The sequence below is a fragment of the Falco rusticolus genome, chromosome 9, assembly GCF_015220075.1.
Source record: "Falco rusticolus isolate bFalRus1 chromosome 9, bFalRus1.pri, whole genome shotgun sequence".
Lineage (NCBI taxonomy): Eukaryota > Metazoa > Chordata > Aves > Falconiformes > Falconidae > Falco > Falco rusticolus.
In genome coordinates, this window is record NC_051195.1 from 3625910 (window position 1) to 3643689 (window position 17780).

Genomic DNA, 17780 nt, shown 5'->3' on the forward strand with positions numbered 1-17780 from the left:
AAATCTGCTTCAGCTGGATTTGCAGTGTTTTCGGCGTGATTTCCCAGAGAACATCTGAATGAATGATTTGTGTGCATGTGATGAGCACAACTCAAGCTCCCACTCAGTAGGTTTTTTTCACTGATGATCGTATACGGGAATGAACATCCCTCAATACAGCTCTGCTAAGGATTCCTTGCACTCAGCGAGGGAGGCCAATAAATCACTGGAGAAAAGGATTGTGTCTTTTAAAAGACCAAGTGGAAATCGTATTTTGGGGATTAATTTTGAACTTCATTCAGTGGAAAGTAGATTTCTTGAGCATTTGGAGGGAGGAGCTGGAGAGGAATGCTGGATCTGGACTGTCACGTAATTATGTGGACTTGTTGCTGAAAAATGAATATATGCAGTACTTTGACATTGGGGCTCTGTGGATTACTTTTGCCTGGGCTTCTAAAGCACAGATTATTGTTTCTCTCCTCAAATGAGTGGTTTTGTTAGGTGCTGCCTCACTGATGCTGAAGGGTGTGAGGCTGAGTTTATAATCTAAATGAGAATCTCTGAGACTGGGATCCTCTGGGGAAGGAGCAGCAGTGCAGGAAGAAGCAGATGTGCCCCGGTGGTGCCTATGCTGGGATGATGATGGGGTGGTGTTAAGATGGGACATCTTGCGCTATGGCATCCTGGAAACACCTGTGGGAAAGGCATTGTGCAGCCCTTGGTATTTTTTACCTGTTATTAGTCCTGTCCCGCTTGTTTTATGTGAGAAAGAATGACTGGGATGATTTATGTGGTATGTATCAGGGCTTGGAAAAGAATTATGGACGGTTTGGGTTAGAAGGAACCCAGCAAGCTTAAAACAGGATCTGCAGCAAGGGGACAGGAGTTCTCCTAAGCTGTTATGTCACTTACTTTTCAAAGCTACTTTGGGTTTGAATCTTGCATTTACAACATGACATTTTTGGTGAACTCCAAGCCCTGAGCTCTTCCATGGGGGGAACCTCTTGATACGTACCCATCACCCGGTGTGCCAAAATGCCCTCTGGTTCAATGCTTTGTTGCTTTATTTGTCTCCTACCTTGAAATGTTTTCTTCTAGGGGAGAAAAAAAAAAAAAAAGAAGACGACAACTCTGTCTTTGGACTGGTCCTGCATAGTAATTCTTCAGTCAAATGCGTAACAACATCACAAATGAGGCTGGACAGCTGTTTCCCTAATATAGTATATGTATATATACTATATACGTAATAAAGCTTGGTTTTCACAATTTGAAATGCTCCGCAGTCTCCCTGCCCCCTCCTGCAGTCAATGGCAAATGTTGTTCTCCAAACTCCACTTGTCACATTTTGTCCTGGAGAACAGGGAGGATATTGAGATATACTGGCTTCTTTCCTTGAGTGCATTTCAATATGTATTTTGTATAATGAGAGCCCAAATCCTTCTCGCATTACTTAGGCTTTAATCACACTGTGCTCTCCCAAGATTGCTTTAATCGCATTTGCATCAGCAGGAGTAACTCTGTATGATGAGCAATATTTCATCTGCAAACAGAGGAGACAGATCTCGGGCACATGATGAGGAAGGAACTGGCTGTCCTGGATTCGTTGCAGCGCAGCTCTCTAGTGAAGAATGGTGTAGCATCCTGATTTGAGAAATAGATATTCAAGAATTAGAGTGAACAAAAGCTATTTTTGCTGTTTTCTTGAGGACTGTCAAGTGTGATAGTTCCCTTTTAATTTTCTCCTCAATGGCTTTTTTGGCATTTGTTAACTCCCAAGAAGCGCGATGCTGCCTAGTGCAGCACACATCATTTTGTACTTTAGCCATGACATTACCGTATATGAGAACTGAAAAGTTATATAGATATTACACCAATATATAAACCATGTGTGTTAGAAAGACAAGTTCAGTTTTGAAATATTTGACTTAGCTATGCTTTTCACTTTCAATCTGTGCCAAACATGTGCTTGAATGACTGATGGAGTCATATGGTTCCCTGAATAAAGCACTTTATTGTGCGCAGACTTAGAGCCTTCCAACAGTTGTATTACAGAAGCTTGAAGATTAAGATGATCCAACTGCTTAGGGGGTATGTTCCACAATGAACATTTTATTTTCCTTTATTCCCCTCTCTCTCTATTTTTCACCTTAATATGTGTCATTAGTTTGTTCAGCTGGTCACACAGTGACACTGACCACAGAGCCTTTGGTCGAGAAGAACAGCAAGTTACCTTGAAATTTCAGCTTTCACTCCCATGTTTGTATTAAAATGTTGAACACATGACTTTTTTTCCATGGAGTTTATGGGATTTCGTGGGGGAGGGCTGTTCCCTGTCGCAGATTATTTCATCAGCAGAATCACATTTAAGAAGGGAATAACTCATGCAAGAACAAGTGATGACAGGAGATAGTTCTTGGAATTATAAAACTGAAATATTAAAAAGCCTGGGTTTAATGCTGTTTAGTTAAAGGGGATCCGTGCATCTCAAACTCCTATTTCTCATCTGAGCAGCCGGTGCTTGCGAAGCTGCTCAGTGCAAAAGATCAAGCGGACGTGCTGCAGTCACATGCGGACCGGTGCAAAGCTGACAGACCTGTCAAGCTGGAGAGGGGATCTTTTTGTGTTAGAAGCAGAAAGAATGGAAAATTGATTTCAGAAATGCGTGGAGTCATCTTGCTGCTGCATGTCCTCAGGCTCATCAAAGACCTTTACTGACTTTTGAGGTTTTAAAAATTTTGTACATGAGTAGTAATTTTGCAACGGGAAGGAAAATGCAAGATTCAAGCCCAAGAAGATCTATGGAATCAGTTGCTTTCCAAAAGTTACATGTGCTTAAATGCCTGAGGTCTTGGGTTTGGGAAATGGGGGAGGAGTGAGAAAACAAGTAACACTTTGTGTTAGTTAGGTGGCTTGCATTTTTCTTTTCTTTTTCTTTCTTTTTTTTTTTTAATAATTATTTTCCAGGCAGGCCATGAAAGGACTAATTTTATTAGATTTTGTGGAGAGAATCAATGTACTGCTTAGATGTGCAAAGGTTAATTGGAAGAATAATTTATGATTTTGAACTAATAAAAACTTTACTGCAAAAGATAAGATTTCTATATTATGCGCAGTCAAATCTTGCTCAGCCTCTTGTGCTTACATACAAATGAGGGCAGAGCCCGGTATGCTCTGTGCTGTCTTTTTTAAAGCTGTGTAAATGCTGTTAGTGGGATAATGGGAAGTAACTTACCAGCATGGTGGAGTTTCTGATTTTTGGCCTTTCTTTTGAGAGGGCGTCTTTGTTTTCGACTGGTGGTTAGTGTAAAATTTAAGATGGATGGATGGGTGACTTTAAGGCAAACTATTGTTTATTTGACCCTATGCGAGTTACTGGGCTTTCTGTCTTTAACCGTGATGCACTGGAAATCTGGTACTGGTTTATTTTGCAGCATTTTCATATTTATTTTCAGATATTGTTTTAATTTGGATTTTTGTTACATTAGTAAGTGACCAATTATTATTTTTCCTGCCTCAAACAGAATGGGTACCATTCTAGAAGGTGGTTTCAGCAAGATCTGTGCCTGGATAATGTTTAGCTTGGGTAATGTTTTGGCTTTTGCTGCAAGATGGAGTAAAATAGAGGACTGGAAGCACAAATCCCCACTCCTAGGCCAAAGAGTTGGATAGTTGACACTTTTTTTTTTCTTCTTTTTTTTGGCATGATATAGTCTTAGTCCTGATGTTAACAATTTCCATTTAAAGCAAGTTGATTTTTTCCCCCCTTGATCCGCAAGAGCTGGATGTGATCCTCTTTGCTCAGAACTTCTATATTGCAATCCTATCTAACTTTATGTATAGCCACTTTATACTCGTCATCTATAAATATATCAGCACTGGCAAGATAAATACCAAAAGGTATATAAAGCTAAAGGACAGTCATGGGTCCTGTCATCTTTGGTTTTGTAGATTATGCAAAATAATTCTTTTAGTTCCCTTCTTGTAATTCAGTCTTTCCACTTCCCTGCTCACCCTGGCAGCCTTTCCAATCCACCAGCTCCAGGCTGAATTAATCTTTTGTGAATGCAGGTGAGGTGAGGAGAAATGCCCGCAGCATTCCAGATGTGCTTCTATCGCTAACTCTCAGGAGTAACTTCAATATCTGATATTCACTGGAAACACTTCTTTTGATGCAGCGTTCCAGGACTGCCTTTGCTTCACGTGACATCAGTGTTACACTGAATAGCGTGTATGGGTCTGTCAGGTGTCACTTGCCTTTAAAGATTACTGCTCAGAGCAGAAAACTTACTAGTCCCTAAGGGTATGACCCTCCCTTCTGTAGTACTTGGTTTCAGCCCTTTGCTCCAGCCTGCAAGTTATTGGATAATTTGGTAATATTCCTGTCCTCTGTGCAGACATTGTCTCCTAACTTGGAGTATTGGATTTCAGGAGGACGCTTGTGCACGCTGAGTAAAGGTTGCTGATAGAAATACTGATCCTGTATTGTATTGTACTTATTACATTTTCTTACTGAACCTTGGTGGAAACCTTCCTTTACCTGACTAGTTAGTGATGTGCTCGGTGGGTAGTTTTTACTCCTTACTCGGTCTCCTCCCCTTCTTAAAATTCCTAAGTTCACCCCCATCTTGAAAGGCAAATGCTTGTCCTTCTCTCTTAGTGTGTGAGCTTGGTAATTTTGAATTAAAAAGTTCTATTTTGAGTCTGGAGGTGTTAAAAGAATCATCCCAAATAAGATGTGACGGCAAATGATGTGGGGAATAAAACTTTCCCATCTGACGGGCATCCCGGCTGGCAGTGGTGGCTCTGTTGGGATGCCTGCCCAGCTCGCTGGGGCTGGTTGCAGAGAGCAGACCCGAGGTATCCTGGGCTGTAGGGGAAGCCATCTGGCAGCAGAGCCTGTGGGGATGCCTCAAAACTAATTGCCAATGGTCCAGCGCGTGCTGTATGCAGCCATGTGCATAGCCCTTCCACCACACGTAGCCAGAAATGACCCATCCAAATCACCGATCCCACTGACTGTGAACTAAGCAGAGGAAGCTGAAGAAAATGAGGAGGGAAATGGATAAAGCATGCCTCTTCTGTCTTCCACGGCATTGCCAAAGCCTTGCGATACAGAGCAGTGCTGTTAGCTGTTTTCAGTTTGCAGAAAAATTACTCCGTTCTATTATTCTTTCCTGTCCTAAGATTATTCTGGTGCATTGGTGTTTTGTTGCAGAACAAAAAGCAGATAGGCTGTGACTTACAACTCTGAGCCCATTTGTAATATGGAAGGTAACATGAGGATAATATAATTTAATTCCATTTATCCTTCTTTTATCCTATTATTTTCATATCTCAGCAGTAGCTGCAGTGGGTTGCACGAAGGGTGACTGGATGCGGTGTGCCAGGAAGGGGGCTGCGGTCTGGGTGGGCTAGAGATGGACAGCCTGCAGCGTTGCCAGGGCTGGGGCCATCAACCCTGGGCTGGGCTTTAGTGGGGTGCTGGTGCTTGGGTGCCTCGAGACCCTGACAGAACCATGTTAACGTGCGCGGCAAGATGTGCAGATGGGATTCCCAGAACGTGGACATCCACGACGGGAAGGAAGCACAGCATGCAACATTGGCTTGATCGTAAATCTGTATATGTTAATAGATGGATGGTATTTATAAACCGTCCCAGGTCTGACTCCTCCCTGTGCCATGCCAGGGGAGCAGGGAGCAAAACCAGCACTAGCAGGATGGCAGGGGTCTGCAGCTGGGGGGGAGCATTTTCTTTTTTTCCTTTCACTGAATCCCATTTTATCCAGACCCATTCAGCCCTGAGAGCATTCACCTTTTTGTTTGTCATAAGGACAAATAAATTACACTGCCTGGCTAAAAGCTTATTGATTTTAAGTAAATGCAAATCCGAAGCGTGTCTGGGCTTCCTCAGGAGACAGCAGCCCTTAAGCAAGGATGTCCCTTTGCATGCTTAGAGTTTATTTTGTGCAGAGCTCGGAGGAACCGAAATACAAAGCAAAAAGATGAAAACTGTTCTTAACTTCTTTGCCAATGAGTCCTTGTATGATAGTGTGCAAAGAAGAAAAGTTGTAGAAGTACGTGGCAGATGAAAAATATTGAAGCCACACAAAAGTTAATGTCAGATAACATCTACTCATCTCGCTATTTGTACAAAGTATCTTTTATATTACTGAAAAAAAAAAGTATAAAGGGCACTACATCAGCTTGTGGGCTGCTTGCGGATCAAAAGCGTTACCTTCAGTGCAGGCTGAAAATAGAAAACAGATAGACACAACTGTGAAGTTTTTCATGTGAAAAAGTGGGAGACGAGCTCGCGTCAGGAAGAACTGGACAGAATTTCACTGAAATGGAAAATAAGTAGGTGAGTAAGTAGGTGCATGTGACACAAAAGATAGGAAACCTGGGTCTAATAAAAATTTCTGGTAATACAGATGGCCTGATTTTCTTCCCCTCTCATGACACGTTACCAAAATTTAAATTCTCTGATTTCAATTACTACACTATTTATACTGCTGTAATACCGAGAGTCCCTGTAGAGAAGAGGCCTCATTATTAATGTAATGCAAACAACTCTAATGGTTCCAGCTTCAAAGAAATCGTAATGAAAATGGGTAAAGGAGATGAAGAGTGGCAGAGAGGAAATACCAGCACGTCTGCGCGCATGAAGAACTGCAGCACTGGGAGCTCATGGGATGTGATCAAGGTGATGGAAACCCTTCGTTAGCTCAGATGTCCGGTCCCGTCCCATCACGCTCCTCTCCTGGTGCCCCTCGGATGCTCTTTGGGAGGGCTGGGCTTATGCTCAGAGATGGGTGGCCCAACACCCACAGAGGGAAACTGGGAGTGTTCTGTGCAGCCATTGTGCAAGAGACTGGGTGACGTGGCCCTCCCTGGGACAGATTCTTCAGTGTTTCTGACTTTGTTGGAGGCGAGGGCCGTGCATGCCAAGGCGCTCCGAGGTTGCCAGCAGCTGGCCCACCTTTGCATCTACCCAGAAGCCCACACCACTGCTCAGGCTCAGGGCTGCTTTGGGCTGCACATCTGTTTGTCCCATTTTTTCAAAGTTTCCCACAGATTTCAACTTCAATTTCTACATTTTTTTTGGTCTGACTCTTACGGTTTTTTTGTGGTGTTTTTTTTTCCTCCTGACTTACAGTCTTTCCCTACCCACGTCTTTAGACAGCCCTTTAGATGCTGTCATCTTCCCCACCTCCGATGGGGTTGTGTGGGTCACTCTTCATTGGCTGTCATCCTTTATTTTCTGCAACGTGTTCTTTGAAGCTTTGCAGTGAGGCTGCAGAATCCTATTGGAAGGATTTACCTTTCTATCTTCCCCCTACTTTTATATTCACAGATTGATCTGGAATTTAAATATCACTTATGCAGTTTTCTTCATTTTGTCTCTTTCAGAAATATACACAGTACGTAAACATAATGACCTTAAATCAGAAAAATAAATTATTTGATTTACAAAAGGAACTGTAATATGCATCTATCACACTGGGGACAGTTGGGAGTTAAGCAAGTGCATGATGTTAAGCATGTGCCCAAGTGCTGTTCACAATGAGGCCCCATGACTGGGCTGCAGTGCTTTCTCTGCCTTCTTCAGGAAGCTGTGATTTTTATCACACCCAATAATTTAAATAAAAACATTCAGATAAGCAGCAAAATATTTGGCTGAAGGAAAGCAACTAGACAGAAATTGATCTTGTGTTTTATAAATGCTTATGGCTTCAGAAGAGTTTGCAATCCCTAAAGCTTGTCTGGTTTGTTTCCCCCAAATAAATTATCTTTTCCAATAAAGATATAACTGCTGCCTATAAACCTGTCTTGATGTCTGTCTCCAGACTATCAACACTTCTGCACAATATGCATTTTCAGTGTGCAGCTAAATAGGCATGTGTGTAAGATTAAATTTGCTCATTGTAATCTTACTTTGTTATGCACCGCAAGCATCACTTTGTCATAATGGAACAGGAGTAGGAGTGGCAAAATTGATCTGCACGTTGTGTAGATATTGTTCCCTTATTCCCGTGATATTTTTATAGCAGTTGCAGTTTCTGGACCATGACACGTAATGAGGGAATAACACATCTGTGCACAAATACTCATCCCTCCCTTTCCCCTTTTCTTCTGTTTCGGGTAATGTTGTGATGTTAATGCTTTGCAGAATTAATAAGAAAGGCAACTTGCACATGTAGGAGATACCAGAAAGACTTTGATGCTTCCTGATATCTAGCTGCAGCTCCATGGCGTAAGACTGTGTGGAAGTGATGCAAGCAATGCATCAGTGGAAGGAGAAGTACACTCCTAGGGTTTCTTAAAATTTAGGTCTCATGAGACTTTCAGAATGGAAATCATACAAAATAATAGAAGGACCTGAGTCATTTAATTCATATAGTTGTGACTGCTCTAGTGAGCCAAGAAAAAAAAAATCAGGGCTGGAGCCAAACTTTTCTCATTTCTCTGATATATGCTTCATAAATTTCTGTTCTGTGCAGGGAGCTTCATGGCTGATAATCAGAATAAAGAGCTGTGAGGTTCTCCCTAGACCCTCCTAGACACATGAGATGGTACCTTGTACATCTCCACAGGGGTGAACCCAGTTGTGGGCAGGGTTGGGACCATCACTTCCAAGGGCTGACACAGTGTCCTCCCAGCCCCCTGTCACCTGGGCTTGGGCTGCTCTGAGGGTGAGGTGAGACCCTTTCCTGCAGGAACACCATACAACAAGCAACTTTCCTCTCCCCAATATACTTTATCTTTTCATCTTGGTTTTTTAAAAGCATGCTGGAAAATACCGAGCTTGTCTTCCTCTGGCATCGGCTTAACTGTGATGACTGCATACAAAATTTTTAAATAGTTCTAACAGTGACTAAATTATTCTGCTCAAAACATATGTCTGGATTCTCAGAGTGTGTTAGGTGGCCAGAGGGGATAGGTCAGGCTGCTGGGATGGTGGTACTGAGCGCTGGGCTGCGTGGGCAGGTCCCTACAGCTCACCTCTCGCTCCCGTGCACGGTGCAGCCCTGAGCCACGGTTTAACTGCTGAAACGCTGCCCCACCACCTTCCCTCTGCACCTCCTAGCGCAAAGGCAATGGAGGAGGAGGAGGAAGAAAGGTAACACTGGCCCTTCTTCATCTTAACTGAGGGTTGTCACATGTCTAGAGCACCTGTGAAGACGCAGGTTTGATCCTCGTGGGGTCCAAGTGCACCAAGGGGCTCAGTGTGATGGTAGGTCAAGAGCGTGGCAAACCCCGCCAACATTTTGAATGTCCCACGGTACCTGGAACCCATCCCTATCTTCTCTTTAAGGCTTTTTCTCAATACCGTACAATGATGTTGTTTGGGGGGGCTGTTCTTTGACAGGCACCATGCCATTAGTATGTTTAGTGAGAGGAAAAACGCTCGATAAATGTTGCATGCAAATAGCTGTTTGACATTGTACTATGAAATGAAGTCATCTGACTGTGTAGGAGCTGAACATTATGTCAATGGGAATTTACATTCTCTTTTAGATTTTTTTTTTTCCCCCACTAATGAGAATGTGCCTCCTCGATGGTACGGGATTCTCGGTACTTTATGAATTCCTTGCATGTCCATATAGAAATGTCGAGGCTGCTAAATAAATATTCATTCTTTTGTTGCACCCAGTTCAGGATAGTTAAAACAGAGCACGACCACACATTTCCGTGTTTAGCGGAGTAGAGATGGTGCATTAAGAAATGTTTGGGGGATGATAAAATACCAAGGATTAAACGTGGTAGATCTGCTGTGTACGTCAAACCTGGAGCTTTCAGGAGCCCAGACTGGGTTGTTACGTCTATGCTGTAACTCCAGCTCGCAAAGCGTGAGGACTGGCTGACCCCATTACAGAAACGGGAAGGACATAAGGGAAAGTCTGGGATCACTGTCTGCCCTTAGGGAGCCTGTGTCATGCAACTGCAGGGTTTGCTCGCCCAGGGAGAGCAGGGCCAGTTACACCCTGGGCCACTGTCCCCCCGCTCGCCTACCACCACTTCTGCCTTGAATCTGACTCTGCGTGAATGTATCAGGGAAGAGGAATGGGGAGAAGAGGGACTGGGGAGTGGAATGCTCAAGGCTGATTTCTTACCTTGATTACGGAAAAATAGTCCTGATAAGATCTTATCTCTGTTAAATTCCTGCAGCTCGCTTACTGTCTTAATGATGACACCTATTGCATTTCCTCCTGCTATCATCTTCAATGAAAAAAAAAAAATGCAAAGTCTAGTATAATTATTAATGTAAAACTTTCAATAGTGGTGACAATTCCTCTCCAAATTTTTTTTATTTCAATTTGGCATCCCAGCTCCTTCTCTTTCCATCCCGGTATCTCTACTCCTGTATGGCCAGGCTTTGTCTTTTGCTGCTACAGAAGCGCAACATCTAATCAAACTCGACACTTCTCTCCCAGAACCCTAGCTCTCCCAGGAATTTGTGTAGGTTTTGACACTGACAATATGACCCCACAGTGTTTTAATGTTTCATCCTTTTCCTGAATGATTTCCTTTTGAAACGTGCCGCAGGTCCCTTAAGTAGCAAGGTTCACATTGCCAGCTGCTGTTCCCAACTAACATGAAGTGCTTCTCCTTGTCCCTAGGCGAGAATGTGGACAGCAAATTGGAGTCCCGGAGACAGCAGATGCCAACGGACCAGTCAAAAGATTATGAGATAACAATTCCCTTCCTTTTGAATGGAGAAGAGTGGAGACCAGTAAATGGCATTTATTCAAAGGTTAGTCTTCATTTTGCCTATTACTTTATTCTGAGGTGTATAACAATTTGAAGGCTTTAGGGGCAAGTAAATGCACTTAGCTTCATCATATCAATTATAGGAGTATTTTTTATATTTTTGTAGTGAGTCTGCTGTCTAAATTGTTACTTACCTAATTTCAGAAAATGAGTAAGGTCTTTGGCGGAAATTATTACCTTTTTACTGTAATGTGGCATTCTTATTTCTGGTGGCAGAAATGAAAGCTTGAAGTGAAAGAATTTTTTTGAAGAAGTTAACTTACATTGCTCAAGATTGTAGCATACAACAGCAAAACAGCCCCAAAACAGAGGGAGGGGCAAATACACCAAACACATTTCCTTGATTAAATACAGTATGACAGCAAAAACTGTAAGGAAAAGTGTAAATAATGTTGCTTTATTGACTGCAGCCTGAGGCATTACCTGGAGCCCATCATGGGAGATGGCCCCCGGATGCCACCCCATGTACTGCGGGGGGGATGGGGGGCGAGTCACCCTTCACACTCTGCTTTCCCCTTGCCTAACAAGGCGATAATCCATCGCTAGTTCTGACCAAGAAGAGATTGTTCCCCCTCTTGACAGGCCCTGATAAGCTTTCCTCCTTTTTTTCCCTTGGACATTGGCAGATAATATGGGCTTTTAGGAGAAAAGGGCTGTTTTCTGTCTGCTTGGTCCCCTGCTTGAAGCATGAAGACAGGTTGTTGTTGATTATCACCAAAGATGTCACGGGAATCTCTTAGCCAACTTTTTTAACTCAGGTCTGTTTTTCTTCCAGCTTACTTTTTTTTTTTTTTTTTTAATTGTCAGAATGAGGAGAAAAAAGGGTTGTTGTTTGTTTTTTTTAAAAAAAAAAATAACCCAAGCAAAGCAAAAACCATCACATGGAAACAGTGCAAACAGCACAGCCAGCCCTTTAGGAACAACTTTCTTTAATGCATCGGGAAAACGTTTCATGGAGAAATCCTACTTGAGTTCTTGCTTTTGAATCTTTCTGCTGATTGACAGAAATAGGCTTGAAAAGAGATTTCAAAACTAGGGATCTGAGCTTCAAAAAACCTTGTCTGGATTAGAATTTTGTTTACTTCCCAGCCCCCCCACCCCCTCCTAAATGGAAAAGAAGGGCCATTCCTAGTTTTGAATATCTGCAGTGATGAAAGGGATATCATTGTGGGTGTGTAATGGCTTATCTTAGAGAGATAACACAGATGGCTTGGTCCTAGATATATGTGCAGTGCTATTTTTAGGTCATTTAATTAGAAACAGGCATTCTCCATATAGAGTTCTTTTAGCTACTCACTGTAGCTTTCTCAAAGCATTACAACAGAGTATCTTTATGTGAGTAATGATAATGTGATTTATATCATTAATTTGTTTCCCAGAATTACTTTCAGTTTAAGATGAACATTAGAAAAGATTTGTGGTTTGGTAGAAAGATCCAAGTGCTGTATCAGCACTTTTTTTCTTTGAATACTTCTTTTCCATGGAAACAGTTATAAATTAAATACACAAAAGTGCAGTTCAGGCTGTGGCAAGAACAACAGCATTAAATTGGTAGAGGAGAAGAGTAATGAATAGCTTGTCACATAAATATTGATCAAAAGCACAAAAGTTAAATACTGTTGTATTTGATGCTTAAATAGGAGCTATTGTTCTTCAACTCATTTCAAAGTGCTCCTCCGTTTTATTTTAATTTTATATGAAGTAAAATAAAGTGCAAGTACACAGTACTGCATAACCAGGGAAATGGTATTGCAATAGAATACATAGTAAAATAAATAATGTAGTTGTTATAAAAATGCCGAAGTATTAAAGTTATTTGTGTGTAGATAATTACCTCACAATGATAGCCCCATTCTCCACTCCTTTGATCATAAATACTCCTGCTTAACAACTAGCCCCCGATAAACCGTGCTAGTCATTTAGTGCAGCTTACTCTTTCTTTCCTATCTTGAAGATAAAACTGTCCTTTCATTTACCCCAGGAGTCACTGCAATATCTGTTGGCATATCTCATTCAGAATCTGTCAGGAGTTGTTATTAAGCTAATGACTTCCTTGTTGAGGGCCATCTATGCAGTACACTGTGCAGAGCACAAGCAAAAAAGCTGGAACTAGTCATTCTGTCTAATCACACAAACACAGATCTGCTCACCAGCAGCAATCAAATTACATTTATTGAGAAGGAAAAAAATTTCTTAGCTACACCCTGGATTTACTTTAATACAGTTAGAGTGCACTTTTTCAAGGACTTTAATGATTATAGGTATTTCCTAAGAATGACAGTTCAAATTAATGGTAGGGAAAATCACATTTTTAAATCAGATGTGTAATCAAATTGTATTTAAATAATTTTAAAGACATTTTAAGAAATTTGCATTTCCTTAAGTACCAATGCAGTGTTTTGTTTCTGGAGGGGACCTGCCTTTTACTGGGCAGATTTTCTCCCTGCCCTCCACACCCCAAGTCAAAGCCATAAGAGACCCAGACCAGGATCTCATTGTGGGAGCATTATTTCAGAAATGCTATTGCTTCTTTCTGTTTCGAAAATAGATGCATATGCTCATGCAAACACTTTATATAGTGAAACACATTTAAAAAATGAAATATGTATACTTAAGAGAAGTTACTGTGGAAATGCATGTATGTGTTTGCAACTGCGTGATGCCGTTCATCTAGGTAGTGGTTTTTAGCACTTCTCCTGGCGTCTTTTGCTAAATTCAGAAAATGCAGATCATTTTCAGTTGGAATATTTTGATGGTGCCCAGTGAAATCCTTTTATTAACTGGATATAATATACAGTTGCTAATCCTGAACATGCTTCTAAAATTAGTGGGTACTATTTTGAGCATCCAGTTGTTGCTAGTCAGGACTACTGATGCGTAACTGTATTTGTGGGCGAGCGACAGCAAAATCAGGACCTTAAAGTGTTGTGCAACGTCGCTGTGTGCTTTCAAACAATAGCTGCCCATATTTGGTGCAGATGTGATTTCCGTCTTCGCTGAAATTTTGTGTGCATTATAGAATGTGTTGATAGGTCATTACCATTATAGCTCCAGTTCTCCTTCCACTTCTTTTTTTCATTTGTTTGTCACTTTGCATTCTGTGTAGATTCCTTTCTTTTTTTTCTTTTTTTTTCCCCAGCACTTGGTTTAAACCCAAGAGGGTTGGGTTCTATTTTTCTTAAATTATTATAAGGTTTGAACAAAATTGTTTCATTTTTGTATTATTCAAGTGCAGGGAAAAGACTCTTTTCCCTGCATGTTTCCAGCTGAATATTTTTCTTCAGACTTGGCTTGAGACTTGCAAATCAAGCCAAGTTTGATGAGAGTTGGGTAAGTGATGTTTTAGTACACAGAGCACTTTAGGGAAGATTTTTAGAAGACCATCTGTTTGGCTTCAGCTTTTATCCTCACACCCTGTTAGGGACACACACTGGCTAAAGTGTGCCAGATCCCTGCATCACAGGAGCTGTAGGTCAGGTAACATTGCTGGTGTTAGACTGGAGCCTGAAGCACATGCCTTCTCCTGGAGAGACAAGTGCTGGGCAGGAAGCAGTTCACATGGGCATTAAGGGTTTCTTGGCTCTGTTTCCATGCTTAAAAGGTCGTAACTGTGGGGAAACATTGCCTGCCAGAGACCATCCCGGACAGACTTGAAATAGTAGTACCGCTGGGGGAGATCCCGGTGTGGCAGTGCCCTGAGCTGACATTCATTCTCCTGGAGTGACACACTCATTAATGAAGTTGGCTTTGTATCCAGCTTTGGGTCCAGATCTTAAAATGCATTAGGTTTCTGGGAAATTGAAAGCATTTTGTGCATGCATGATATCATCAATTATGCAAGTAAACAAAGAGTCCTGAGGTTGTGACATCTGTCACTTAGATGCAGGTTTTTCTCCAGTCTTGTCTGTGCAGGATCTACCATGCCATCACTGGCTCCTGCAAGGACTCAAATACAATCACAAGGCTGATCAAGCGCCTTGAAAGACTGAATCCTCTGAGGTTTCTAAAAGCATAGGAGCAAGTCTGGGGCAACTCTCCTTACTGGGTGATGATTTGCATCTTTTAATGCTTATGCACACACTTTTGCAATTCTGATCTCTGTATCCATCTGCAATATTAAACGACTCCATACATAGGTCTATGCACCAGTCAGGCTCTAATTGCCGTTCATAAGGACAAATTTGTATGTAGCTGAACTTGGGCAGGGGTTGAAGGACCTGTAGCCGGGCAGCATGGAGCTGAGCATTGTTTCTGAACTGCCACATGAGAAGCTGGAAAGCCCTGAAATGCTTTAGGTTGCAAGTTGCCAGTCCAGGTTGCTTTCAAATGATGCAGAGAATTTGGTTTTCAACATGAAATTTGGGTAATGTATAGAGGACCATGATGCACGCGATATATCTGTTTATGGATTAGATCCTTAATCCACTTGAATCACAGTGAGTCTCACCTGATTCTTTTAAGTCTATCTTCTATCTGGCTGTGAGGAAGAACTTTACTGGGAGGGTGATGGAGCACGAACACAGGCTGCCCGGAGAGGCTGTGGGGTCTCCTGCTCTGGAGACGTTCAAAGCCCACCTGGATGTGATCCCGTGCAACCTGCTTGAGGTGACCCTGCTTTAGCAGGGCATTGGACTGGATGACCCCTGGTGCCTTCCGACCCTGACTGTTCTGGGATTGTGTGAAATAGTGCCACTGACCTCAATGTGTAAAACATATATTGGAAAAGCAAGCTCTCCCCCACCTTACAGAAAGTTAGACCTCTCGTTTGGCAGTGGGTGCTGGATGGATTCTGCATACCAGGAGACACAGATCTGTTGTGTTGAGGTTAGAGACAAGCAAAGCAAAAGAAAGATGCCCATGATGGGCAGAGAGGATGGGATGACCCACAGATGATTCCCTGATGAAGAACAGCTATGACTCTGACACCAATGACATTTAAATCCAAATAAATCAGAAAATAATTTTCCCTTGGGGGAGAGGGTAATGGATTCAGAGCACATTGAAACTGCTTCACCAAGTTTAAGCTCCCAAGGCCAGATTCTGAACTAGTGTGAATCACTTTCCTTCCTTTGGTTGGGCTGGTATAATAAGGTTTGCAAATCAAAATCTTAAAGAGATGTTTTCAAAAATGGAGAAAAGGAAGATAAGAAAACAGAGTTCCTTTTCTTGTAGCAATACTTTTTTCTTTCTTTCTTTTTTTCTCTTTCTTTCTTTCTTTCTTTCTTTCTTTCTTTCTTTCTTTCTTTCTTTCTTTCTTTCTTTCTTTCTTTCTGTCTTTCTTTCTGTCTTTCTTTCTGTCTTTCTGTCTTTCTTTCTTTCTTTCTTTCTTCGTGTTATGTTATGCTTTGACTATAAACTCTAGCAGTGAAATGCAAAGATAAAGATGAAGGCCAGCTATAAATACATACTTAGACCATATTTCTTCTCTTTTCTAAGTGTATGGTTGTCACAACTCAAAAGATTCTGCATATAAAGTGGCAGAAGATTACCATTTTTTACTGCTTAGCATGGATTGCATCTCATTGAGCTTGCAAAGAAGTAGCTTTTGCATTTCTGCCTGCCTCATTCGTGAAGTACTGTGTTATGGATTGTGTTCATAAACAAACATCAGGATCTTGATTATCTGTATGTCATTCTGGACAGTGATAACTTGAATCTCAATGTGAAATTCTCTACCACCTGTAAAAGTATCACATGCTCTGACAGCTGTAAGTTATCTTTATGTTTCTCCAGATTTATCGAATGTATTGGACATTACGTTGATTCTTTTACACCTTTTTGCATTTTTTTCCATACCTTCACTCTAATGCCCTAATTCAGCACCTCCTGAAACAGGGATTTTTGCCATTGAAACAAAAAATCATTGGAAGGAACAGGAAATGACTGTGAATTTGTTATGAAGTCACAGGACTAATGCTGGAGATTCAAGAACATATTTGAAGCTGCCAAGGGGGGATGAGCCTTACCCGTTTGGTCCTGTCTTCCTGCTCTTGCGTTGCTGCATTTCTCTTGCAAACTGGCAGAATATGCACGGTCCGTCATAGTCCAGTCTGTCATCCAGAGTCATGGTGTGCCTGCCAGCTTCAGTGTTGCTACGAAGTTATAGGTGCACCTATTAGAAATACCCCAATTTAACAGGATCTCTGTGGTGGTTCACATTTCCCTTCTTTGCTGCACCTCTTGGTGCTCTCACGTGACTCTAGCATTGGGGTGGATGCATGGCGTACAGCTGAGGGGCCTGCTATGTCAGATAATTAATTTAGTGCTCAGCGTTTTCAAGAGCAAACCCATTCAAGTTTATTTCATAACTGGCATAGCCTTCGTGCAAGTGATAATTGTTTATGTTCCCTTCAACAGAGCCTCCTGCTGTTCTTTTTCATTTGAAATAATTACCAAAGTTTAGACTTCCAGACAATTGTATTAAGGGGAATCATACAGTGCTGCTTAAACAGGTCTTTGAAGACTGAGAGGACAGCTTTCATAGCTCTTTTACATAGTTGTTTTACATATCTTAAAAGAGAGAGAGGCATAAACAGAATTTATAGTCCTTTCCATATTTTTATGACTCATGAGTATCAAATATAAGAGGCAGAGCTATGCAGGCTGCTAAGGCTGTGTCATCAGCTGGGAATGCAGCTTGGCACAGGCAGCCTCAGCGGTGTGAGAAACTGCACTAATCCTCGATAAAATTCTCTGGGAGATCTGCTCCTTGAGCCTTTAATTAGTAACCTGGTAGTCATTAATTTAATAGCCTAGTAAACAATCTGTTATTTCTTTTGCTTTTTATTAGACCTATACTTCTGCCTTGTAGGGCCACTGTGAGGGCTAATTAGTTCAAATATGTTCTATTATTTAATAACTCCTCTGTATTTGTTTAATTCAGAAATAGCGTAATTTTTGCATGGAAGCTATTAGGAAAGGGAATGTGTCACCTCCTCTGCTACTTGGTTGAATTTCTGTGGTGGTGCTGGTAGGGCTGGATCCCTTCACTGGTGAGCAAAAGCAGCTTAAAGCCACCCCTCTCACCC

General features: G+C 41.7%; 1 protein-coding gene across 1 annotated transcript in view; it reads left to right on the forward strand.

Moving 5' to 3' along the window:
* Window positions 1–17780, forward strand: part of ADAM12 (ADAM metallopeptidase domain 12) — a 187357-nt gene that overhangs the window by 6365 nt on the left and 163212 nt on the right. Inside the window, exon 2 of the mRNA XM_037400747.1 lies at window positions 10602–10735. Within this exon, the coding sequence (XP_037256644.1) occupies window positions 10602–10735 (134 nt within the window). The remainder of the gene's footprint in view (window positions 1–10601; window positions 10736–17780) is intronic.